Consider the following 26,866-nt stretch of genomic DNA (forward strand, 5'->3'; position numbering starts at 1 on the left):
ATGCTCGATCTTAAACGTAAAGACAACAAAGCTGCTACATTAACTCCATACTGAATCGCTGACAAGGCATATGCATGGGTGCCTGGACTAATCACAGGAATCATCAATTACCAAAACACCAAATCTATAGCTACCTGCATGCAGGACCCCAGGAACAGCTAGCCCTGGGGTTGGGCTGTGGCAGCAGCGGTGGGTATATACCCAGCATTAAGGCCTAATAATGGGTGACACATGGCTAAAAGTTACTCCTCCTCCATGCAGGCATTACTGATCGTTCATCACTGCCCAGTACTACCTGAATCCAGATCTCTGTAGGTGCAACTGTGCAAGTGCATGTACGTATTTTCGATTAATCGAGCCATGCTGCTGTGTATAGCCTCCTACGTCCTGTACCCGATGCAATATTGCAATGTGGTCTCTGCGGTTTTGCAGTGCATCCACATGGATCTCTCACTCTCCATCTCTCTCTGGGGAAGAACCGAGGTCCAGCAGGACTGCAGGAGGGAAGGATCTACGGCAGCAGCTAGCTTTTTACTAACGAACAGCTTTAATTCTTCTTTTTTACTACACCTTCTTGGTAGCAGCTCAAAGGCTGGCTGGATGGCATGCATGCATATTTATATACACATAATACACACATCTTGGCATTTAGTTCTGCCTGCGTATGTAGTTATGTACGCGGGCATGCATGGTGTACTGTGCTGCCTGATGAACATTTCACGCACTAGGCATAGATGCCGTGGTGCTGCCGCAGAAGAAACAGCAGCCGCAGCAGCAGGGACGAAGGAATTGCACATGGGACAAATGCCCAAGCCAAATCAAGCAGTGCAACAGTGCTATAGTACAACTGTGGAGAGAGAGAGTATGAGCGGAGGAGAGAAAGATACAGAGAGAGAGAGAGAGAGAGAGGGAGGGATAGATGCATGTGTATGAATGTATGCAAATTGCAGGCAGGCAGGCATGTGTAGGAGAAGGATTTAGGGTCTGACCTCCAGGCCTCTGCCATGACTGCCTGTCCTAGCAAGCAAGCTACAAGGCTGGCTGGCATACTGGCTTGCTTGCTGCTAAGCTACATTTTAAAGGCAACCTCTCCTCACCCTACAGCTAGGTAGCTTTGGAAGGAGAGCCCAATTGACCTGCATATGCCCACACTAGAGCAGCAGCAACAAGAACAATCCATGTGCACAATTACAGCATAATCAATTTGTTAATTAAACATTGCATCCCACCTCCAAGATACTTGCATGTATTGTATTTGTATAAGGGTGAATATTTATTGTTATCATATGTGGGGAGCACACTATGTCTCCTAGGCTCGGTCATGGACTCATTGTATAGATACAATTTTCTCTTCCTACAATAATTATCCTCTATTTAAGTCCCCAAATGAAAAGAACGAGAGATCATCTTAATTATACTCAAGCACACAAGGGGAAATTGGGGAAGGAATGCAAATCAGAGCAAATAAAAGATACTAGCAAGAAACCATGCATCAATCAAGATAGAAGATTTGTTGTTGTTGCTGCTGCTTAAATTGTTCTTTTCGTGTTTCTTCTCACACCGCACTGCACTGGCTAATAATAATTAAGGAGAGATCATGAGCTATATACCAAAGGAAGAGATTACGAAGAGGCTAGATGCTCCACGCATGCACCGCCCGCCGCCGCCGCCGCATTTGTTTACTTCTCCGGCCGACAGGTTAATTTCTCCTTTGCGAACGGCCGGCGGCGACCCCGTTTGTGTCAGAATCTGAGTAGCAGTAGTGGTAGTAGTAGTGGATCGTACGACCGCCCACTCTTAGCGCTTCACAAGTCAAGATTCAAAGAGCACCTCGCTTTCCCGGACGACGACGATGAGGAGGAGGCAGGTGACAGCAGCTGCAGCGCCGTTGTCGCCGTTCTCCCGTGCCCGCTGAAGTCCTCCTCGGCGTCCGCCGCGCACTCGAGGTTCACCCCGAAGAGCCGCACCCGCTTCGACCCCGACGTCGCCACCGCGGACGGCTCCGGGTGCCCTGGCGCTGCCGCCATGCGCACCGGCACCGACTCCAGGACCAGCGACTGGTGCTGGTGGTGGTAGTGCTGCTGCGGCTGGTAGTACACGACCTGCCTGCCGGGCGCCGCCCCGTACCCGTCGTATCCGATGTGTCGCCGCTGGTGGTTGTGCTGGTAGGCGTCGTAATCGTAGACGGTCGCCGGCGTAGTCGCCTGGAGGAACATCCTGCCGCCAGCGCCGCCGGGTCCGGCCGGGTGAGCCATCCACGGCGAGAAGGGCACAGAGGGGAGGGCAAAGCCTCGGTGGTGCCCAGGCGGCAGGACGACGTCGGGGCGGCGGCGCCAGTCGATGAAGAGCCTCCCCCTGGCGGCCTCCCCGACGCCGCGGCCGAAGGAGACGGTGTCCCCGGCGTCGAGGCGCTTCTCCTTGACGAAGCGGCTCCAGCCCTTGGTCATGACGTAGCTCTGGCTGCTGTTCCAGTAGGAGTAGCGGAAGCGCCACGGCTTGCCGGCGCGGTCCTCGAAGCTGAGCAGGAGGCCCTTGTCGGTGGAGGAGGCGTCGAGCGGGAAGTACTTCTCCGCGTGCTGCTTCGGGATCACCAGCCGGTTCAGCTTGCCCACGTCGCTCGGGGTCACGACCTTGTCGAACATGTGCTCCTTCTCCACCGGCCCCGCCGCCTCCTCCTCGGCCTTATGATCCGCCGCAGGCGGCGGCGAAGAGCAGCCACCAGCGGCCGCCGTGGAGGCCCGGATTGCGGTGAACTCCATGTGCACCGATTGAAGAGTGGTAGGTTAAGTAGATGCCTCCTTCCTCCCTTCCCTCCCCTTGCCTGCTTGCTCCTTCTCCTTGACCTTTGACCGGCAGCTAGCTAGCTGGTGCTCCCCTTCTCCCACTCCCAGTGCTGTGCTGTTACTGTTGTTTATAAGTATAGGATTTGGGTGGGCTTATAATATTTGGCTAGCTTGGGAGATTGGAATTTAGAATTCTTGGCCGATTGGCAAAGCAGGAACCTGTGGAAGTAGCTACGAAGGGGGGAACAGCTCGATCTGCCTGCTAGAGCTTGGGTTTCTTGCAGGATCCAGGCATGAGATCGAGCAAGAAGAGGATGGGGAGGATGAAGAAGGGTGGATGTGAAGGGTGGGGGGTGGGTACTATGAAGGTTCTTGGTGAGAGAGAGGCCGGAGGAAGGGGAGGAGAGGAGGAGAAATGGAGATGAGGCTGCTGGCTCTGGATGGATGGATGCTTGCTTTTGGCTTGCAACCGAAGGTAATTGTCCTAGCTTGCTTAGCTAGTGTGTGTAGTGTAGTAGTGTGTATGTATGTGTACGTATACGTGTGTAGTTGTGTGCGCAATGTACTGTATGATGGAGGGGTGGGGGAAAGAGTGGGCACAATACAAGTAGCTTGCTTTTTAAAGGAGAGGAAGGAGGATGGGGTGTGAGAGGAGCTAGCTAGCTGCTAGATAGCTAGCTAGGGTGGGGCCCATTGATTATCTGGTTGAGCTCATGTGAGCTTGTCCTTGTCATGCTATAGGGAGAGCCTTTATGCGAGTTAGGCAGATGATGAGCCCCAAAATGCCAGTTGTTGGATCAGATTTTTCAACATGCATGCTTATTGGTAGGTATCAGAACAACTGTATCTTATGCTCATATAATTAGTACTTTATAAAAATGGGTTGTGTACTACATTCGTCCTGGTTTGTTAGGGCTATTGTATTTTGGGCTCAATTTGACCATGTATTTGACTAAAAAATTATAAAGTATATGGTACAATAAATATATTATTGGATTTGTATTTGAAAGATTTTTTCTATAATATAATTTTTGTGACATATAGTTTACATTTTATTAGTTCAATTCATGGTTAAACTTTGGATTAAAATAAAAGGGGCCTAATAAATCCGGGACGGAGGGAGTATGTGTGTGTGTCTCTGGTTGTATGGATTACTCCTTGATTTGATTCGAGGCTTTTATATATCCATGTTTGTTTAAGTAGGGAGTTGAATGTAAGCCAAGTGTGCTAGCTAGCTGTATCAACTGACTATATTAATTTTGCATTGCAATTTGACTTGACCTTGCGGTGCCTCTTCACAATTTCATTGTGCTTTCAGGTTAGTCTACCATACATTAATGGATATTTGTGCTACATATTTTTGTTTTCCAAGTGCTACGGAGCACAAATATCTGGAATTCTCTTGCGGTTCTGGAAAGAAAAAGTGGTGCGTAGCACAAATATCTGGAATTAAAACTGGATACCTTATCATGCACATGCTTAGTCTTAGTTGCCTTGTTATTATCACATACAGATGCTAAGTTTGAACTACTCTTGTTGCAACCTGCTGCACACAATTGCTCTGCCACAGAAGACCGAACATGCTTGTCTTATTTTGTTGGCATATTAAATTGATCTTCCATGGTGTATTGCCTTAAACCTCAAAACTTAAGATCCCCAAATAAAATCATGAATGCATCCAGATAGAATATTCGCAACGCGAGTCTGTTAAGGGCAATATTTAATTAGTCGACTGTCTCTGAACTTATTTCAGGTTATCTTCTTACAATTAGAAATTGCCACTGCAGAGCCAGCTATTGTGGCAGGACAGACAAGATGAGGAGAGAGAGGTCAGCATGGCTGCTCACCTCTGATTCGGCCCCAGGGGTGAGAAGGCGTCTATTTTATGGGCACACTCAGGCACATGTGGCACATACAATAAGGTACAATCTGCAGCTACTTACCAGTAGAGGCATATTTTATAAGGTGCACACACATGTTGCTGGCTGTTCACTTGGCACATGAGGTGGGCAGATGCTAGTAAAATATATGCCCAGTGGCTGTTTGTTTTCGGGGGGTTTGCCTTTGTTTTGTGGGAGAATCGTGAGGCATTGGGAGGGGTAGTTGACGGCTGGTTAGACTTGCCAAAGGGTTTTTCTTGTCTAGCTAGTTTTTATTTGTAAATCAAGTTATCTTCTAGTTTTGGTTGTAGCGTGGAAGTTTATGACCAGGAAAGTTAAATTAAGACAACTTGTACTTTACTTACGGTTGATGTTCACATTTAAAAAAATATATATACGGTCCTGGGAAAAGCTAATAGTTTTGGGTCTACTTGAGTTTTAGGACCGGCCTATGGTCACATGGCAAGAGGTTGTTAAGTGCCGGCCCTAGTGGCTGCGCTCACCCCATTCCGTGTTTAGTCTTCTGGTACATCAGTCTGCCCTTGTTTTAGGAGTGACGAGTGTATATTTTCCAAAAGAAACATGAAGTCCTAACAAAGTTACATATCATACATGGGCACAAAAGGCTCCTTTAATTAACTCCATGTACTACATGGGGTCGATGATTTCGACAAGTTAGCATGACAAGTTAGCTCGGTCCATGCCCACTCGGCGCACCTAAGTAGAAAATTAAGCTTTTTTGGGAAACTGAAAATACCTGCTCCCCATCTCACTTAGTTATGACTTTTTCCTATATATGTGAGCAAACCCGAAAGCGCGTTCATGATCTGAAAGTCGCGTTTATGACTTTTCGACAAAGGGTGGATTTTATTGACTCAAAATGAAGCATCAAGAAGATGCAGACACAAAAAGCACACACCCGGCCTCTGCATAGCTAGGATGCACACAGCCAACACCAACGCACTCACACTAAAAAAACGCCGGCAAAAAGCAAAATCATACAAGACCAAAGCTATGCCTAAGCGAGTAAAAAAAACCCTATGATCAAAACAGCGACCGACAAACTACATCGACGATCATATCCGCACCAATCATCTCCTGACACCACAAGGACAACGAAAAAGTTCTTCAACATCAACGCCTTCAACAAGGCAACGATGCTCAAACACCGCCGTCACCGGATCCGACCACCAATGATCAGAATCTAGGTTTTCACCCTGAAGAAGTAAGTCCGAGCATATCCATGCAATGCCTTCAACAAGGTAACGATGCAAAAACATCGCCATTGCAAGAGGTAAAACCAACGTGAGTTAGACCTTGGATTTTCATCCCGGAGCTCGAGACCGGATACTAGAAGCACCACCAGATCGAAGTCAATCATGTGTTATCCCCGCCACTTTCCACGATCCCAGCAGCTACATGCACTGGACTAGAATCCACCACGCCGCTGCGCAACCATACCCTCTGCGTCAAATCGCCGTCTGTAGCCGCCCAACCATCCACCATTGGTGGCATGCCTTCCGAAGGCCGTCGAGCGGATTAGAGCTGCACTCAGCCAACCACCGCCGTATCGAGAACCACTGAAAGTCCGAAGAGCTGCCATCAAGCATCATATTTGTCCTGATCCGTGCTGGCATCATGCGCGTCCACAGCGGTATCAAACAGGCCAGATCAGATTGCCCGTGCACCACCATAGCCGCCGCAACAATACATACGCCGAGAGTCTCCTGCCAGGCCGTCAAGCGAGCCGGTAGGAGCAGGCCCGCCTCAGGCCGTGGTAGATCCGGGACAACGCACACAGGACGCCATATGCGCGCCGTCGGGCGGGACGGAATGTACGCAGCCGCCGAACACGAGCGCGTAGCTGACCTCCGTGGCGACGAACCGCCGTACACCAGCTCTCATAGCATGCTGCATCTCCGGGGCGGACGAACGCGTGGCTAGAGCGCAGCGCTGCCGAGCTCCAAGATCGAGGGTCATGGGAAGAAGGGACATGACATGGGTGGAGACAGAAGAGGCCTAGGCCTTAATTTAGATACGTAAATGTCGATTGGGATGGTTTAATTATCATGGATGATTTAACTGTCATTGATAACGTGGTGACTGATCTAAGTCTAGTCATAGTGGGAAGTAAAATGCATATGTTGTTAGTCTATATTACTACGTCCACAAAGGTTAGTAACATATGTGTTGTGTGATGCATCACTTAATTTATTAGGTTGTAGACTCATCTTTTTTTGATATGTGTGATGTTACAGTAACTAGCTATGTTATCACATGCCTCACTTCTTTATTAATTACATGCCACATCATCTATTTTACCTGAATAAGTGTGATGTTACTACCTATGTTACTCCCAATGTGGATAGTCTAAAGACATCGGATCCATCCATAATATCAGCGGCGTGTGTTGGATCGCCATGGAGGCCAGGGAACATATATAAGAGGCCGGCCGGGAGCTAACTGCACGCGCGCATGCGCATTGTCACTATCCAAGTACGCCTATCTACATGCAACTTCATATATAATCACTCTGCATATATTTGTTGAAACGATCAACACTTGATCACCAACTTGCAAGTTGCGACCGGCCTTACTTTAGTTTGACCGTCAAATCGCAAGTCTACTCTTCGATGCGCATGCGCATGGAAAACTTCAACGAGACTGCTCTTCCTTCCACGAATCAATCCTTGTCAAATTGACTCCCATGCACTTCCATTTGTTCTATGTTGTTGCAAAGTCTTCCATGCACTTTCCTCGAAAAAAGGTCTTCTACGTGCGAGTTCACTGTACATGCATGTGCAGTCTCTTGCCTGCCCCTCCCTATTCTGTTTTGACTCACTATTTGTATCCACTACAAACTATCTCATCACTGTCATTGTTACTTAAAATAGATCATCACTGGTTGGTTTGGCGCCATGCGACTTTAGTCAGTGATGAGAGGGCAAATATCACATGCGGTGAGCATGTGAGTAACTACGCCCCAGGGCAAACCTTCGAGATACTACATTAGCTATACTAACGTTAACTCAAGTCCAAGCTCGGCCAAACCTTGGAACATATACGTTGGATAGGAGGCCAGGGAACTTATAATCGCTACAACCGTAGCTACGGCTCTGACGGTGAGGAGACCCATCCCGGATAGCTAATTTTGTGAGAAAATCTACCATAGGTTGACTCAAGTCCAAGCTCGACCCAAGCCAACATTTCCTTTGTCAAACGACATATTGTCACGTCATATGTGTTGACATGTGCCATATAACTTCGGTAAGGGGTTAGCTTAAGTAGAGATAGATAGAAATCGGTTTAAGCATTGTTATCTCCTGATTCTTTCTTCTCTTCCAAGATGTAAACCTCCTGTACCGAACTCCCTTTGTACGCAATCAGGGTTTAGCCCCTGCTCTATATAAACACGCAGGCTCGGCCTCAACAGGTACGACGCTTCATAGAAAGTTTACATGGTATCAGAGCCTCCTCTTCCTATCTCATCTAGCCACCACACCTTCCGCCTTCGCTCCTGCCATGTCGTCCTCCTCCGGTGCTTCCCCCGCCGGCCTAAGTGGTCAGGTCACCGAGAAGCTTACCTGCACCAACTACATATTGTGGCGCACCCAAGTGACGCCGCAGCTGAGAGGTGCTGGGGTCTTGGACTATGTCGATGGATCCGCGGCGGAGCCCGTCAAGGTCCTGGTCACCACGGACAAAGACGGGAAAGAACACTCTGCGCCTAATCCCCTCCATCAGAGTTGGGTTAAAGAAGGTCAGCAGGTACTTGGATATCTGTTGAATAACCTCTCCAAGGAAGTTCTCGTGCAGGTTACGTCCATCACCACGCCGCATGAGCTCTGGGCTGCTCTGGCAAACATGTTTTCGTCGCAGTCCCGATCACGGATCAACAACATCTGGATCGCCCTCTCCAACGCGCAGAAGGGAGCCCAGACGGTGGCGGCCTACTTCGCCCACATGCGCTCTCTCGCAGATGAGCTCGCCGCCGCTGGAAAGCCCCTGGATGATGATGAGCTGATCTCCTACATCACCGGCGGCCTCGACATGGACTACCAGCCGCTCGTGTCTGCTCTCGACACGCGCCCTGCTTCTGAACCGGTAACCCTCGATGATCTCTTTGCCCAGATGAGTAATTTCGATCAGAGGGTTGCCCTCTTTCACGGCACCAACTCAGGCGGGGGATTCAAGTCCTCTGCAAACGCTGCTGTTCGTGGCCGCGGTGGTGGATCCTCTCGCTATCGGGGACCAGCGTGCGCCAAGGGCAGGCAGCAAGGTGGAAACAGCGGCAGCAACAACTCATCTCGCAACGGCGGCCGCCGCCCCTTCAACACCAACACCAGGGGCCGGCGCAACTCCACCTCCAAATCACGGCCTGACGCCGTGCGCTGCCAGATTTGTGGCAAGCTGGGGCACACGGCGCGGGACTGTTGGTATCGCTTTGATGAAGATGGTGAGTCCTCTCAAGATGAGAAAGTTGCTGCCGCAGCAGATGGTTCCTATGGCATCGACACAAACTGGTATATGGATAGTGGTGCCACTAACCACATCACCGGTGAGCTGGAAAAGGTAACCATGCGCGAGAAGTACAGGGGCCAGGACCAAATCCATACTGCTGCAAACGGAGAAGGTATGAGGATTTGTCACGTTGGTCATTCAGTTATTAAAACCCCCACTCGCAAAATTCATCTAAGAAAAATCTTGCATGTTCCTAGTGCCTCGAAAAGCCTTCTCTCTGTTCATCATATTGCTCTTGATAATCATGTCTTTCTTGAATTTCACCCCTTCTTCTTTTTGATCAAGGACCAGGTCACGAAGAAAATCCTATTTCGAGGTAGATGTGTTCGAGGGCTTTACCCGTTGATTCCGGAGATTAGAAGGTTCAATAAGCAAGCATATGGTGTCACCAAAATTTCGTCAACTCGGTGGCACGATCGATTAGGACATGCTTCTTTTTCTTTAGTAGAACGAGTGCTTAGGAAAAATAAGCTCCCATATGTTGGTGAGCGTAGTTGTCAAACAATTTGTGATTCATGTCAGCATGCTAAAAGTCATCAGTTATCTTATCCTATATCCACTAGTGTTTCTACCAAGCCATTGCAACTTATATTTTCTGATGTTTGGGGTCCTACCCCCACCTCTGTTGGTAGACATTCATACTATGTTAGTTTTATCGATGACTATAGCAAATACACGTGGATTTATCTTCTTAAGAAACGATCCAATGTGTTCCAAGTGTTTCACAACTTTCAAGCACTCGTTGAACGCAAGTTCGATTCCAAAATCATTGCCCTCCAATCTGATTGGGGTGGTGAATACCGCAACTTGAATTCCTTTTTTCAAAAAATAGGAATATCTCACCATGTTTCATGCCCTCATGCTCATCAGCAAAACGGGTCAGCTGAACGCAAGCACAGACATGTTGTAGAAGTTGGTCTTGCTCTTCTTGCAGGCGCATCTATGCCTTTAAAATTCTGGGATGAAGCGTTTCTTGCTACAGTTCATATTATTAATATGCTTCCCAGTCGTGTCATTAATAATAAAACTCCGATAGAGCGACTTTTTCATATCAAACCAGACTACACATCTCTTCGTGTGTTTGGATGTGCTTGCTGGCCAAATCTTAGACCCTACAACAATAGGAAACTTATGTTTCGCTCCACCCAGTGCGTTTTTCTTGGCTATAGCCCTCAACACAAAGGTGTAAAATGCTTAGATGTACCCACTGGTCGCATTTATATCTCTAGAGACATGGTGTTCGACGAAACAAAATTTCCTTTTGCCCATCTCCATCCAAATGTCAGAGCCCTACTTCAGAAGGAAATCCTCCTTCTACCATCTCATCTCACCGGTATTGATCATGGGGGGCATGATAATTGTAATGATCAACTGCTGACTAATCCTCATACTAATGATGTCTCTGAAGTTTGTGGTGCAACAGAAAAAACCAGCGATGAAATTGATGCAGAAATTGCCCAAAGTGGTCCTTATTTCATGTGTCCGGGGCCGGGAGACAGATCAGGCGCAATCCAAGGCGAATCTGCCTCGGGATCGGCGTCAGGCCCGCCTGGCTGCTCCCCTGCAAAATCTGCAGCAACATCCGCCCCGGGATCGGGGCCATATCGGGCGCCCCGCGATAGCGACAGCGATCCGCCTCGCATCGCTCCGCGCGAATCCGGTGATGCCACGTGGAGCCCCGTCACGGAGCCGGCGCACACGCGGTTCCCGGGTGAACCGCTCGTCTACACGCGGTGCACTGCACGCGCGGCCTCCGGCACTGGATCCTGCGAGGATTCAGACAGGCCCACCTTCATCATTGCTGCGTGATGGGGCTGCTGGACCACCAGGATTTTCTGCACCGCCTGGGTCGTCTTCGCCTTCACCAGTGGCCACAGAAGATCTGTCTCATCCTGTACGGTCCGACATGGGATCAGCTGGGACTGTTGTTCCTGGATGTTCTGCACCAGATGCTTCTGCTGAACCGGCCACACCTCCACGGACAAGGCTTCAAATGGGGGTAACTCAACCTAAGAATTACAAAACTATAGCTAAATTTGGACTGGCTTGCAGCACAGGTGAACCACATGATCTTACAGAAGCTCTCAGTGACTCGCGGTGGAAACATGCCATGGAAGAAGAATACATGGCTCTTCAGAAAAATAAGACATGGCATCTTGTTCCTCCTCGTCAAGGTAAAAACTTGATTGACTGTAAATGGGTTTACAGGATTAAGAGAAAATCCGATGGAAGTATTGATCGCTATAAAGCTAGATTCGTTGCAAAAGGCTTTAAGCAAAGGTACGGCATAGATTATGAGGATACTTTTAGTCCAGTTGTAAAGGCTGCCACTATTCGTCTTGTCTTGTCTATTGCCGTATCTAGGGGTTGGAGCCTGAGACAGCTAGATGTACAGAACGCGTTCCTTCATGGTGTTATGGAAGAGGAAGTGTTCATGAGACAACCTCCTGGGTTTGAAGATAAGAAAAGGCCGTTCCATGTGTGCAAACTTGATAAAGCATTGTATGGACTAAAGCAAGCTCCTAGGGCATGGTATTCACGTTTAAGCACAAAGCTTCAAGCACTCGATTTTGTTCCTTCCAAGTTTGATACTTCATTGTTTATTTACAACAAGTCAAACACTTCTGTATTTGTGCTTATCTATGTTGATGATATTATTGTCACAAGTTCATCCGATGAAGCAATATCAGGACTGCTAAAAGATTTAAAGTCTGAATTTGCTCTGAAGGATCTTGGAGACTTGCACTTTTTCCTTGGAATTAAAGTAAAGAGAAGTGGTGATGATCTTCATCTCTGTCAAGAAAAATATGCATCAGATTTAGTTGCAAGAGCTGGTTTGCAGAACTGTAAGTCGTCTCCAACTCCTCTATCTAGTTCAGAAAAGCTTTCTCTCACAGAAGGGACACTCTTGGATCAAGAGGACAGCAGGAAGTACAGGAGTATGGTTGGCGCACTTCAATACGTGACTCTGACCAGGCCAGATATTTCTTTTGCTGTCAATAAAGTATGCCAGTTCCTTCATGCACCGACCACTGCTCATTGGACAGCTGCTAGGCACATTATTAGATATGTCAAAGATACTGTTAGTGTTGGATTGATATTCACTAAGTCATCATCAACTCTTGTAAGTGCTTTTTCTGATTCAGACTGGGCAGGTTGTCTTGATGACAGGCGATCCACATGTGGTTTTGCAGTATTCTTTGGGCCAAATCTCATTTCATGGTGTGCAAAGAAACATGCAACCGTATCAAGGTCAAGTACAGAGGCAGAGTACAAAGCACTGGCAAATGCAACATCTGAAATTATTTGGGTTCAGTCTATGTTAAAAGAACTTGGTATTTCATCACGTCAAGCTCCGTGCTTATGGTGTGATAACCTTGGTGCTACCTACCTCTCTGCCAACCCAGTTTTCCATGCAAGAACTAAGCACATTGAAATAGATTTCCACTTTGTCAGAGAAAGAGTTGCTGCCAAGAAGTTGGAAATTCGCTTCATTCACTCCAAGGATCAAGTTGTAGATGATTTTACCAAGGCATTGCCCACAAGAAATTTTGAAGAGTTCAAGTGTAATCTCAACTTAGGAAAGTTGTGATTAAGGGAGGATGTTAAACAACATATTGTCACGTCATATGTGTTGACATGTGCCATATAACTTCGGCAAGGGGTTAGCTTAAGTAGAGATAGATAGAAATCGGTTTAAGCATTGTTATCTCCTGATTCTTTCTTCTCTTCCAAGATGTAAACCTCCTGTACCAAACCCCCTTTGTACGCAATCAGGGTTTAGCCCCTGCTCTATATAAACACGCAGGCTCGGCCTCAACAGATACGACGCTTCATGGAAAGTTTACATCCTTGAATTCACTTTCCCCTTTCTCGTTTCCTTAAACTTGTCAGATGGTTGTATTTCCGTGATTCATTTAATGGGAAGGGGTTATGCCTGGTTAAAAAAAAGGTCAGCCCAATCCAACATTTGCCTTGGTTGCTGCCAATGTTTAAGAGAAGTTGGCTCCACCTCCAAAGATAAGTTTTCATTTGTCAAAGTTGTCGTCAATGCCGCTACAACTCAAAGTCGGCATTGCAAGCGAAGCCTCTATTGTAACCATTGCTTGGGGTAGACAATGTTACCACTATCATCATTGGCTCTGCGAAGTCATCATGTTGCCTGCTTGGTGATGTGCATCACCTATTGTGGGAATAGTTAAGTCCTACCTAAGGGCTCCCGTGTGGTCCTACATGGCATCTACGGGGCAAATAGAAGTTCAAGAAACTAGCCATGGTCAACAATTCAAAGAAGAGAAGAAACCCAAAAGTCAAAATATGGAAACCTAAGGGAAACAAGCTCGTCAAGTGGAGGGATGAACGGGCTCATCCACCATGGACCATTCACCACCCCCTCTGTAACGCCCCGGACACACCCGCCGGTGGTCGTTACTCCTGCCGGGATCTAGACTAGCCCCATAGATCAATACTAGTCTATTTTGCGCACTTTGTCCTCACTCGTGCGCACCTAGGAGCAACTTCCCGGTCGGTCACCCATCCTGAAACTACTCCAAGCTGAGCACGCTTAACTTTGGAGTTTTGTCCGAATGGGCTCACAGAAAAGAAGGAATTCCTTATTGATATGAGTAGTCTATCATCCCCAATAAGCCAGGCTATCACACCCTCCTCACTATATTCGTTATTTGCCAAGGATCCCTACATTACTACAATATTCCTCGGCATGGATGCACTACTAAACACCTTCGCTAACGAGTGGGGAACTCATCATTCGAGAAGACGTATACGGAACACCAATGGGGTGAGCTGTGACAACTTGTCAGTGCTGACACTTCCAGGGTGGGCAAGGAAGTCAGCTGCATACTGACAGGGTTCATTCTTTTTGCCTTTCTCTGGTAACTATAAAAGCAAGATGGTTATTGTCGCAAGTGATAGCATGTTTTGCATATCCCGTTAATACTGGCAGTTTCCCTACTCCAAATAGTCTATGCTGCTAGCTACTAGTAGTGCCTGGAAACTCCACTCCTAGCAGTGAAGCTCTAGTTGCATGGCCTAGCTGCTGATGAGGAGAAAATTTCATACACATATTGATCGAGATATGTTCATCAATTAACCATAGGACAAAAGGGATCTACTCAGACATAATAGAGATGCTCCTTGGTAAATAATTCATAGCATCAAACACCATGTTTAAGTACGGGATTACAGAGGTTTGTGGGAGAGTGGAACACTTCATAGAGAAGGAGGAAGGTGATGGATACGGTTGTGAAGTTGATGCAAATGATGGTGGTGATGATGGGTTTAGGGTCAGGGGCACGCCCACCGCCTAACCCCAGGGCGTGCCCTGTGAGCTTGTGGGTCCCACACGCCTTCGTTTGCCCTAAGAACAACTCTATGAGTGCCGTCTCATGGAGAAAAAATCGGAGAGAAGGAACCATCACGTTTTACGATACGGAGGCACCGCCACCTCCTGTTCTTCATCGGGAGGGCTGATCTGGAGTCCGTTCGAGGCTCCAAAGGGTGGAATTCGTCGCCGTCGTCATCATTACCCTTCTCCATCAATAATTCCATGAAGCCCACCACCGGGAGTGAGTAATTCCTTCATAGGCTTGCTGGATAGTGTTGGAGTTGGATAAGACTTCTCATGTAATCAAGGCAATTTGTTAGGGCTTCAACACTAGTATCCACTATGTTATGAGATTAAAGTTGCTATGACTTTGCTATGCTTAATGCTTGTCACTAGGGCCCGAGTACCATGATTTCGAATCTAAACCATCTATGTTTCATGAATGTATTTGAGTTCTTGATCCTATCTGCTAGTTATATGCACTTGTTATTATTCTGATCCGTAGACCCCAAAGTGACATAGTTGGGATACTCTCTGGGGATGACTGTAATTCAAGGGGTTCATGTATTCACCATGTGTTAATGCTTTGTTCCAGTTCTCTATTAAAAGGAGCTCTTACTATCCCTTAGTTTCCTTACGGGCCCCGGTGCCACGGGAGGGTAGGATAAAAGATGCCATGCAAGCTCTTATTATAAGCATGTATGACTATATACGAAGTACATGCCTACATTACATTGATGAATTAGAGCTATTGTGTATCGCTCTAGGTTGTGACTATTATATGATTGATATCATCCAGAACAAATATCTATCATTGATCCAATGCCTACACTTTTCTCATATTGGTATTTGCTAAGTTACTTTTGTTGCTACTGATGTTACAATCATCACAAATTGCTACTATTACTGTCCCTGTTACCATTGCTACTTTTGCGACTACTATCAAAACTATCATACTACTGTGCTACTAAACACTTTGCTACATAACTATAATTTCCCAGGTGTGGTTGAATTGACAACTCAACTACTAAGGCTCATATCATTGGCTCCCCTTGTGTCGAATCAATAAATTTGGATGAAATAATACCCTCGAAGACTATCATGATCCCCTATACTTGTGGCTAATCAAAAGATCCTCTCTGATGACCCACAAGTATAGGGGATCAATCGTAGTCCTTTCAACAACTAAGAGTGTTGAACCCAACAAGGAGGAGAAGGAAATGACAAGCGGTTTTCAGGAAGGTAATGTCTGCAAACATTGAAATTGTCGGTAATAGGTAGTTTGATAGATAGATAATTTATAACAAATAACAATAGTAACAATAGGTGCAGCAAGGTAGGCCAATCCTTTTTGTAGCAAATGACATGCGAAAATAGCCTCTTATAGTAAGCAAAGCGTTCTTGAGGACACCTGGGAATTTCATCTAGTCACTTTCATCATGTTGATTAATTCACATTTGCTTTGATAATTTGATATGTGGGTGGACCGGTGCTTGGGTGTTGTTCTTACTTGAACAAGCCTCCCACGTATGATTAACCCCTCTCGCAAGCATCCGCAACAATGAAAGAAGAATTAAGATAAAAGCTAACCATAGCATTAAACATATGGATCCAAATCAATCCCTTACGAAATAGCGCATAAACTAGGGTTCATGTTTCTTTGACTCTAGCAACCCATCATCTAATAACTACTCCACAATGCATTCCCTTAGGCCCAAAGATGGTAAACTTATCGGGGAACGTTGCATGGAAAACAAAAAATTTCTTACGCTCACCAAGATCAATCTAGGAGATGAACATCAACGAGAGGAGAGATTGGATCTGCATACGCTTGTAGATCGCTAAGCGGAAGCGTTAAGAAACGCGGTTGATGTAGTCAAACGTCTTTGTGATCTAATCATGATCCGTCCCATGAATTCTGATCCAAGTACCAAACGGACGGCACCTTCGCATTCAACACACGTACAGCTTGATGACGCCTTCACGTCCTAGATGCAGTGAACGATGGAGAAGTAATAGCTTGAGTCCTCGGCAGCATGACGGTGTGGTGGCGGCGGTGTTGGTGGAATCTCAACAGAGCTTCACTAATCACTACTGAGAGGAAGAGGGCTACGAGGGATATGAAGGGCAGCACCGTGGCGTGGAGATGTGCTCAAGAGGTACAGCTGCCCTCTCTCTACCTCTCTATATATAGGGGGAAGGAAGGAGGAGGGGGCGGCCCAGATCCCATCTAGGGGGCGGCGGCCACATGGGGGAAACCCTAGATGGGTTTTGGGCGCCTCCCCCCAGGAGCCTTGGCCCCTAAGGCAAAGGGGTTGGCCACCCTAGGGGGCGCCCCCACCCCTTCTAGATATGTGGGATGGGGTGAGGGGGGCCCACAACCCCTTAGTGGGCTGGTTTCCCCCTCCCCTTGGCCCATGAGCCCCCCAACACTTGCCCCCCCAAACCCCTTTCAGTCATGCTGGTCATCACCCGGTACCCCCGGAACAATTCCGTACTCCACTACCCTTCGTCCTATATATCGATCTTCGCCTCCGGACCATTCCAGAGTTCCTAGTCATGTCCAGGAACTCATCCGGGACTCCGAACAACCTTCGGTAACCACCATAATGACTCAACTATACTAATATCATCACCAAACGTTAAGTGTGTAGCTGGGATACTCTCCGGGGATGACTGTAATTCAAGGAGTTCATGTATTCACCATGTGTTAATGCTTTGTTCCGGTTCTCTATTAAAAGGAGCAGTTAATATCCCTTAGTTTCCTTATGGGCCCCGGTGCCACGGGAGGGTAGGATAAAAGATGCCATGCAAGTTCTTATTATAAGCATGTATGACTATATACAGAGTACATGCCTACATTACATTATTGAATTGGAGCTATTGTGTATCGCTCTAGGTTGTGACTATTATATGATGAATATCATCCATCAGAAATATCTATCGTTGATCCAATGCCTACACTTTTCTCATATTGGTATTTGCTAAGTTACTTTCGTTGCTACTGATGTTACAATCATCACAAATTGCTACTATTACTGTCCCTGTTACCATTGCTACTGCTGTGACTACTATCAAAACTATCATACTACTGTGCTACTAAACACACTGCTACAGAAATATAATTTCCCAGGTGTGGTTGAATTGACAACTCAACTGCTAAGGCTCATATCATTGGCTCCCCTTGTGTTGAATCAATAAATTTGGGTGAAATACTACCCTCGAAGACTGTCGTGATCCCCTATACTTGTGGGTTATTAAGAGAACCTCTCTGATGACCCACAAGTATAGGGTATCAATCGTATTCCTTTCAACAAGTAAGAGTGTCGAACCCAGCGAGGAGCAGAAGGAAATGACAAGCGGTTTTTCAGGAAGGTAATGCCTGCAAGCACTAAAATTGTCGGTAACAGGTAGTTTGATAGATAGATAATTTGTAACAAGTAACAATAGTAACAATAGGTGCAACAAGGTATCCCAATCCTTTTTATAGCAAAGGACAGGCCAAAATAGTCTCTTATAGTAAGCAAAGCGTTCTTGAGGACACACGGGAATTTCATCTAGTAACTTTCATCATGTTGATTTGATTTGCGTTCACTTTGATAATTTGATATGTGGGTGGACCGGTGCTTGGGTGATGTTCTTACTTGAACAGGCCTCCCACGTATGATTAACCCCTCTCGCAAGCATCCGCAACTATGAAAGAAGAGTTAAGATAAAATCTAACCATCAGATTAAACATATGGATCCAAATCAGCCGCTTACGAAATAGCACATAAACTCGGGTTCAAGTTTCTGTGACTCTAGCAACCCATCATCTAATAACTACTCCACAATGCATTCCCTTAGGCCCAAAGATGGTGAAGTTGTTGGGGAATGTTTTATGGGAAACAAAAAATTTCTTACGCTCACCAAGATCAATCTAGGAGATGAACATCTACGAGAGGAGAGATTGGATCTGCATATGTTTGTATATCGCTAAGCGGAAACATTAAGAAACACGCTTGATGTAGTCGAACATTTTCGTGATCCAATCATGATCCTCCCGCGAATTCCGATCCAAGTGTCGAACGGACAACACCTCCGCATTCAACACATGTACGGCTTGATGATGCCTTCACCTCCTTGATCCAGCGAGCGATGGTGTAGTAGTAGCTCGAGTCCTTGACAACACGACGGCGTGGTGGTGACAGTGGTGGTGGGATCTCAGCAGGAGCTTCACAAAGCACTACTGAGAGGAAGAGGGCTACGAGGGAGATGAAGGGCAGTGTCGTGGCATGGAGATGTGCTCAAGAGGTATGGCTGCCCTCTCTCTGCCTCTCTATATATAGGGGAAGGGATGAGGAGGGGGTGCCCCAGATCCCATATAGGGGGGCGGCGGCCACAGGGGGGAAACCCTAGATGGGTTTTGGGTGCCTCCCCCAAGGAGCCTTGGCCCCTAAGGCAAACGGGTTGGCCGCCCTAGGGGGGCGCCCCCACCCCTTCTTGTTACGTCGGATGGGGTGAGGGGGCCCACAACCCATTATATTGTGGGCTGGTTTGCCCCCTTCCCTTGGCTCATGAGCCCCCCCAACACTTGCCGGGGTCCCCCGAAACCCCTTTCGGTCATGCTGGTCATCACCCTGTACCCCCGGAATAATTTCGGACTCCAATACCCTTCGTCCTATAGATCGATCTTCGCCTCGGGACCATTCCGGAGTTCCTCGTGATGTCCGAGAACTCATCCGGGACCCCGAACAACCTTCGGTAACCACCATAATAATGACTCAACTATACTTATATAGTCACCAAACGTTAAGTGTGTAGACCCTGCGGGTTCGAGAACTATGCAGACATGACCAAGACACCTCTACGGTTAATAACCAATAGCGGGACCTGGATGCCCATATTGGTTCCTACATATTCTACAAATATCTTATCGGTCGAACCTCGATGTCAAGGATTCAACTATTCCCGTATGTTGTTCCCTTTGTCTATCGGTATGTTACTTGCCCGAGATTCGATCGTCGGTATCTCCATACCTAGTTCAATCTCGTTACCGCAAGTCTCTTTACTTGTTACGTAATACAAGATCCCGTGACTAACTCATTGGTCACATTGCTTGCAAGCTTATTGTGATGTTGTATTACCGAGTGGGCCCTGAGATACTTCTCCGTCATACGGAGTGACAAATCCTAGTCTTGATCCATGCCAACTCAACAGACACCCTCGGAGATACCTGTAGAGCACCTTTATAGTCACCCAGTTACGTTGCGACGTTTGGTACACACAAGGTACTCCTCCAGTGTCACTGATTTGCATGATCTCATGGTCATAGGAACATACACTTGACATGCAAAAAAACAATAGCAATAAACTTGACACGATCATATGCTATGCTTATGGTTTGGGTCTTGTCAATCGCATCATTCTCCTAATGATGTGATCCTGCAAATGACAACTCATGTTCATGGCTAGGAAATCATAGCCATCTTTGATCAACGAGCTAGTCCGGTAGAGGCTTACTAGGGATATGTTGTTGTCTATGTATCCACACATGTATTTGACTTTCCAGTCAATACAATTATAGGATGGATAATAAAAGATTATCATGAACAAAGGAAATATAATAATAACCACTTTATTATTGCCTCTAGGGCATATTTCCAACAGAAGTGTCATGTAGTCCACATTCACATAGCACGACTAAGGGAATCACGACATACATATCATCAAAATATCAAACGGATATCAACTTCACATGATTACTTATGACGAGACTTCTCCCATGTCCTCAAGAACAAAATTAACTACCCACAAAACATATTCATGCTCAAGATCAGAGGGGTATTGAATATCATGATAGATCTGAGCATATAATCTTCCACCAAATAAATGGCTAGCATCAACTACAAGATGTAATCAACACTACTAGTCACCCACAGGTACCAGTCTAAGGTTTTCATACAAAGATTGAACACAAGAGTTGGACTACAGTTTTGAGATGAGATGGTGATGTTCAAGATGTTGATGTAGATTGGCCCTCCCATGATGAGAGGGTTGTTGGCGATGACGATGGCTTCGACTTCCCCCGCTGGGAGGGAAGTATCCCGGCGAAATCGCTCCACGGGAGAGCAAAAGTGCTCCTGCCCAAGTTCTGCCTCGAGACGGCAGCGCTCCGTCCAGAAAGTCTTCTCCTCATTTTTTCTAGGTCAAAAGACCTTATATACCAGAAGATGCACACCAGAGGTGGGCCAGGCCCCCACTACCCAGCAGGGCGCGCTGATACGTCTCCATCGTATCCACTTTTCCAAACTCTTTTTCCCTTGTTTTGGACTCTAATTTGCATGATTTGAATGGAACTAACCCGGACTGACATTGTTTTTAGCAGAATTGCCATGGTGTTATTTATGTGCAGAAATAAAAGTTCTCAGATTGACCTAAAAATTTACGGAGAATTTTTGTGGAATATATAAAAATACTGGTGCAAGAATTAACAAGAGGGGGACCGCCTAAAGGGCATGTGGTCCCCCTGGACCTCCTCCGACCCTAACTCCAACTCTATATAACCCTATTTGGGGAGAAAAAATCAAGGAGAAGGATTCATTGCGTTTTACGATACGGAGCCGCCGCTGCCTCCTGTTTTTCATCAGGAGGGTTGATTTGGAGTCCCTTCGGGACTCCGTAGAGGGGGATTCATCGCCATCATCATCACCAACCTTCCTCCATCACCAATTTCATGATGCTCACCGCTGTGTGTGAGTACTTCCATCATAGGCTTGCTGACCGGTGATGGGTTGGATTAGATTTATCATGTAATCAAGTTAGTTTTGTTAGGGTTTGATCCCTAGTATCCACTATGTTCTGAGATTGATGTTGCTATGACTTTGCTATGCTTAATGCTTGTCACTAGGGCCCGAGTGCCATGATTTCAGATCTGAACCTATTATGTTTTCACGAATATATTTGTGTTCTTGATCCTATCTTGCAAGTTGTAGACACCTACAACGAGTTATGATCCGCATACCCCAAGGTGACAATAATCGGGATTCTTTCCGGTGATTACCGTAGTTTGAAGAGTTCACGTATTCACTAATTGCTAATGCTTTGTTCTAGTTCTCTATTAAAAGGATGCCTTAATATTCCTTAGTTTCCATTAGGACCCCGCTGCCACCGTAGGGTAGGACAAAAGATGGCATGCAAGTTCTTTTCCATAAGCACGTATGACTATATACGAAATACATGCCTACATTATATTGATGAATTGGAGCTAGTTCCGTATCACCCTAGATTATGACTGCTACATGATGAATATCATCCAACATAATTATAAATGTCGATCCATTTCCTACGAGCTTTGGTATCTTTCAAATTCTTCATAGTGATCAACAGATATAAATCCCAAGTGTCTCAAAGAATAGAGCTATGCTCCCCGGCAACGGCGCCAGAAAAAGGCCTTCATAACCCACAAGTATGGGGGATCGCAACCGTTTTCGAGGGTAGAGTATTCAACCCAAATTATTGATTCAACACAAGAGGAGCCAAAGAATATTCATGAGTATGAACAATTGAGTTGTCAATTCAACCACACCTGAAAGCCTTAATATGTGCAGCAAAGTACTCCCTCCGTCCGGAAGTACTTTTCATCAAAATGGACAAAAAGGGATGTATCTACAACTAAAATATGTCTATATACATCTCCTTTTATCCATTTTGATGACAAGTATTTCCAGATGGAGGGAGCATTTAGTAGCAAAGTACTATGGAAGTAATGGCAATGGAGACGAAAGTAACAGTAGCAGTTTTGTAGCGATTGTAACAGCAGTAGCAACGAAAGTAACCTAGCAACGATGAACATGTGAAAAGCTTGTAGGCAATGGATTGGCATTGAGAATTATGTTGGATGATATTCATCATATAAAAATCATAACCTAGGGCCATACAAAACTAGCTCTAGTTCAAAAATATAAAGTAGGCATGTACTTCGTAAATAGTTATACGTGCCTATGGAAAAAGAAAAACTTTTACGAACTCTTTTGCTCTTGTTTACCATGTTTTAAGCAAAGATCATGACTAACCATGTCAACAATCACTCTTAAAAATTATATTAACTCATATTAGTGGCATAATCAACTAGCGAGTAATGATAAGATATCCCAAATGCCAACACTTTGTCAAAACAATCATGATACAATATGACAATAGTGGTATCTCGCTAGCTCTTTCTGAGACTGCAAAACATAAATGCAGAGCACCTCCAAAGTTCAAGCAACGACTAAACATTGTAATTCATGGTAGAAAAGATCCAGTCATGATACATCCAACATTAACTATACACAATGGATGAGGATGACAATAGTGCTCTCAGATCTGGCGCTTATTTGGGAAGGTGTTGACTCAACATAAAAGTAAATAGATAGTCCCTTCATAGAGGGAAGCGGGGATTTGCAGCGGTGCCAGAGCTCAGTTTTTTAAAACAGAGATAAATGAAATTTTGAGGAATGCACGCTTCGTGTTTACATCACGATCGAAAGCTATCGATATCTTCCATGCTAAACACATTAGTGGCAGTTCCCAAGCGATAAAAGTAAAAGGTTTACTCCCCCTCCACCAACAAACACACTCCACGACTAGCCGAATCCACAGGTATCGTCCATACTAACATTATTCCTAGGGGAGTTTTGTTTAATTATTTGCAATTTTTGAATTCGAGACTGGGAATCCCCATTACCACCCCTCTCGTGCAAGGACGAGTGAATAAACACTCATCATGAGAATAACTCGCTTAGCATGGAAGATACCGACTACCCCCTGTCGATCTATGAACAATCCAGGCACACAAAAATAGATGTTTATTTGAAGTTTTTAGAGGTGGCACATGCAAATTTACTTAGAACGGCAGGGTAATACCGCATATAGGTAGATATGGTGGACTCATCCAGAATAAATTGAGTTTTAGGATTTTGATGCACAAGCAGTAATTCCGCTTAGTACTGGCGAAGGCTAGCAAATAGGTTGAGAAGCGGCCTGCTAGAGAGCAAAAACGTTCATGAACATGCATTATGAATAATGAACATTGCATACTAGCATGAGTAGGATATGGACACCATGAACATAAATATCATAGAGGCTATGTTGGTTTTGATTCAACTACATGCATAAACATGTGTCAAGCCAAGCCACTTGAAACATTCAGAGGAGGATAGCATATCATCATACCACATCACAATCACTTTAATGCAATGTTGACACCCAAGATAAATCATTAGCTACTCCTAGCTACTTAAGCATGGCATGAGAAACTATAATCTCTAATTATCATTGCAGACATGTTTGATCGTAATAGGCTGAATCATGGATACTAGGTTAAACATATTTACAAAAATAGAACAAGTCGAGTTCATACCCGTTTCTCTCTGTCACAGCCAGTTCATCAAATATCGTCATTATTGCCTTTCACTTGCACGACCGAATGGTATGAAAACAATAATAATAATAATAATAGTGCAAGAGCGCCGTGGACTAAGCTGGAATCTACAAACATTTTATTCAAGAGGAGAAGACAAGGCAATTTGGGCTCCTTGTTAGATCAATAATAATGCATATGAGAGCCACTCAACATTTTCATCGTGGTCGTATCCTTGGTATGACTAGATAAAAAGAAAAGAAGTTCAGAGAAACACACTAAAATATTTTTGGAGTTTTTTAGTTTTTCTAGAGTTAAGCAAATTAAAAGGAAGAAAAATAAATGAGAAAAACTATTTACACGGGAAAGCTCCCAACAAGCTAAAAGAAGAATCGAGAAATTTTTTGGGGTTTTCTTTTAATACTACTATTAACTAAACTAGAAAGAAAAACCGAAAAGAAGCAAGAAATATTTTTGGGTTTTCTTAAAGTTTTGCAAACACCCAAGAAAGCGAGAAAATAAATCTAGCATGGATAATGCAATGAAAAAGTGTAAACACTGACAAATGGAATGAAATGTGTGAGCATGAATATAAGTTCGGTGGAAACACGTACTCCCCCAAGCTTAGGCTTTTGGCCTAGCTTGGTAATCATCATTTGCGGCATGCGTAGTAGTTAGAGTGGTAGCTCACAGAGGCTCTTGGTGCAGCCTCCTCAACCCGCCGAGCAACCACAACCTCTGCATTGCGTGCGCTGACCTCGCTCTCAATAACATAATACCTTCCTTTCCTGTGACAATCAAAGAGAGCAGGCACAAGAAAAAAGGTGTACATTATGGAAACTTTATTGAACTTATTGAGCAACAGGTTATAAGTATAATGAGTGATCTCGCCCTTAAGGAACTTATGGCGCTTCGTAGCCTCAAAGTCTAAGTATTAAGTAGGTAGGATGGGGTCACTAGGCCGAAGTGATACACCAAGCTCCCTTGCTAAACGTGAAGCATAAATCCTACCATAAAAATATCCACTACCAGCGTTGTGTTGCAATCTGCATGCAAGAATCGCTACAAGGTTATAACATTTGACACCGGTGAGATCAGTGTGTATGAGCCTCAAGTCAGGAGCACATAGTGTACTACAGTCTTGTTTTCCTATGATGCATTTTCCATTAAACAGTGCAAAGTATTGAATTGATGGGAAATGAATACTTTTTATTCTACCTTGTGTCACCCTTCTATTCTCACCATAGCAAAGACTAGCCAAAGATGACTCATACTCAGACCTTGGTGGTTCGTCCAACGAATCCCAAAATGGAATTTTACACACACCACTAAACACGTCTAGTGGCATGGTGATCGAAAGTTCATAAAGTTTAAATGACACTATAGACTCATGAGGATGAAATTTAAACTCTTTAGTAAACGATTCTGTGAGACTGAGATGATGGTTGCACTTATCTTAAATGTAGGGACCGAGCTCGGCATTGTGAACATATTGATCAAATTCTTCTTTAATACCTACCATCATCATGAAATAGCCGCACGGTGATGACCCACAAGTATAGGGGATCTATCGTAGTCCTTTCGATCAGTAAGAGTGTCGAACCCAACAAGGAGCAGAAGGAAATGATAAGCGGTTTCCAGCAAGGTATTCTCTGCAAGTACTGAAATAAGTGGTAATAGATAGTTTTTTGATAGGATAATTTGTAACGAGCAACAAGTAACAAAAGTAAATAAAGTGCGGCAAGGTGGCCCAATCCTTTTTGTAGCAAAGGACAAGCCTGGACAAACTCTTATATAGAGAAAAGCGCTCCCGAGGACACATGGGAATATCATCAAGCTAGTTTTCATCACGCTCATATGATTCGCATTCGGTACTTTGATAATTTGGTATGTGGGTGGACCGGTGCTTGGGTACTGTCCTTACTTGGACAAGCATCCCACTTATGATTAACCTCTATTGCAAGCATCCGCAACTACAACAAAAGTATTAAGGTAAACCTAACCATAACATGAAACATATGGATCCAAATCAGCCCCTTATGAAGCAACACATAAACTAGGGTTTAAGCTTCTATCACTCTAGCAACCCATCATCTACTTATTACTTCCCAATGCCTTCCTCTAGGCCCAAATAATGGTGAAGTGTCATGTAGTCGACGTTCACATAACACCACTAGAGGAGAGACAACATACATCTCATCAAAATATCGAACGAATACCAAATTCACATGACTACTAATAGCAAGACTTCTCCCATGTCCTCGGGAACAAACGTAACTACTCACAAAGCATAAACATGTTCATAATCAGAGGGGTATTAATATGCATATAGGATCTGAACATATGATCTTCCACCAAATAAACCAACTAGCATCAACTAGAAGGGGTAATTAACACTACTAGCAACCCACTAGCACCAATCCCGGACTTGGAGACAAGAATTGGATACAAGAGATGAACTAGGGTTTTGAGAGGAGATGGTGCTGATGAAGATGTTGATGGGGATTTCCCTCTCCCGATGAGAGGAGCATTGGTGATGACGATGGCGATGATTTCCCCCTCTGGGAGGGAAGTTTCCCTGGCAGAATAGCTCCGCGAGAGCCCTAGATTGGTTCCGCCAAGGTTCCTCCTCGTGGCGGCGGAGTTTCGTCCGATAAGATGGCTTGTTATTTTTCCTCATCGAGTGACCTCATATAGTAGAAGATGGACGTCGAAGGGCCACCTGGGGGCCCACGAGGTAGGGGGACGCGCCCAGGGGTAGGGCGCGCCCCCCACCCTCGTGGGCAGGGTGTGGCCCCCTGGTGAACTTCTTGCTCTAAGTATTTTTTATATATTCGGAAAACGTCTTCTGTGAAGTTTCAGGACTTTTGGAGCTATGCAGAATAGGTGTCTAATATTTGCTCCTTTTCCATCCCAGAATCCCAGCTGCCGGCATTCTCCCTCTTTATGGAAACCT

The 26,866-nt window shown here is 45.4% G+C and overlaps 1 protein-coding gene and 1 pseudogene across 1 annotated transcript; one reads left to right on the forward strand and one right to left on the reverse strand.

Moving 5' to 3' along the window:
* Positions 1-1,475: 1,475 nt before the first annotated feature.
* On the reverse strand, positions 1,476-3,362 carry LOC119304145 (B3 domain-containing protein Os03g0120900-like). The gene has a single exon (XM_037581313.1). The coding sequence runs from the start codon at positions 2,757-2,759 to the stop codon at positions 1,806-1,808; it is 954 nt and encodes a 317-aa protein (XP_037437210.1). The 5' UTR covers positions 2,760-3,362; the 3' UTR covers positions 1,476-1,805.
* A 5,303-nt stretch (positions 3,363-8,665) lies between these two features.
* On the forward strand, positions 8,666-8,810 carry LOC119304609 (annotated as a pseudogene).
* Positions 8,811-26,866: the final 18,056 nt, after the last annotated feature.

This window comes from Triticum dicoccoides, chromosome 5A (genome assembly GCF_002162155.2).
Source record: "Triticum dicoccoides isolate Atlit2015 ecotype Zavitan chromosome 5A, WEW_v2.0, whole genome shotgun sequence".
In the NCBI taxonomy this organism is placed as follows: domain Eukaryota; kingdom Viridiplantae; phylum Streptophyta; class Magnoliopsida; order Poales; family Poaceae; genus Triticum; species Triticum dicoccoides.

Bases quoted from the DNA above. Each gene is read 5' to 3' on its own strand.
- LOC119304145 (XM_037581313.1), bottom strand. From the start codon at position 2,759: ATGGAGTTCACCGCAATCCGGGCCTCCACGGCGGCCGCTGGTGGCTGC.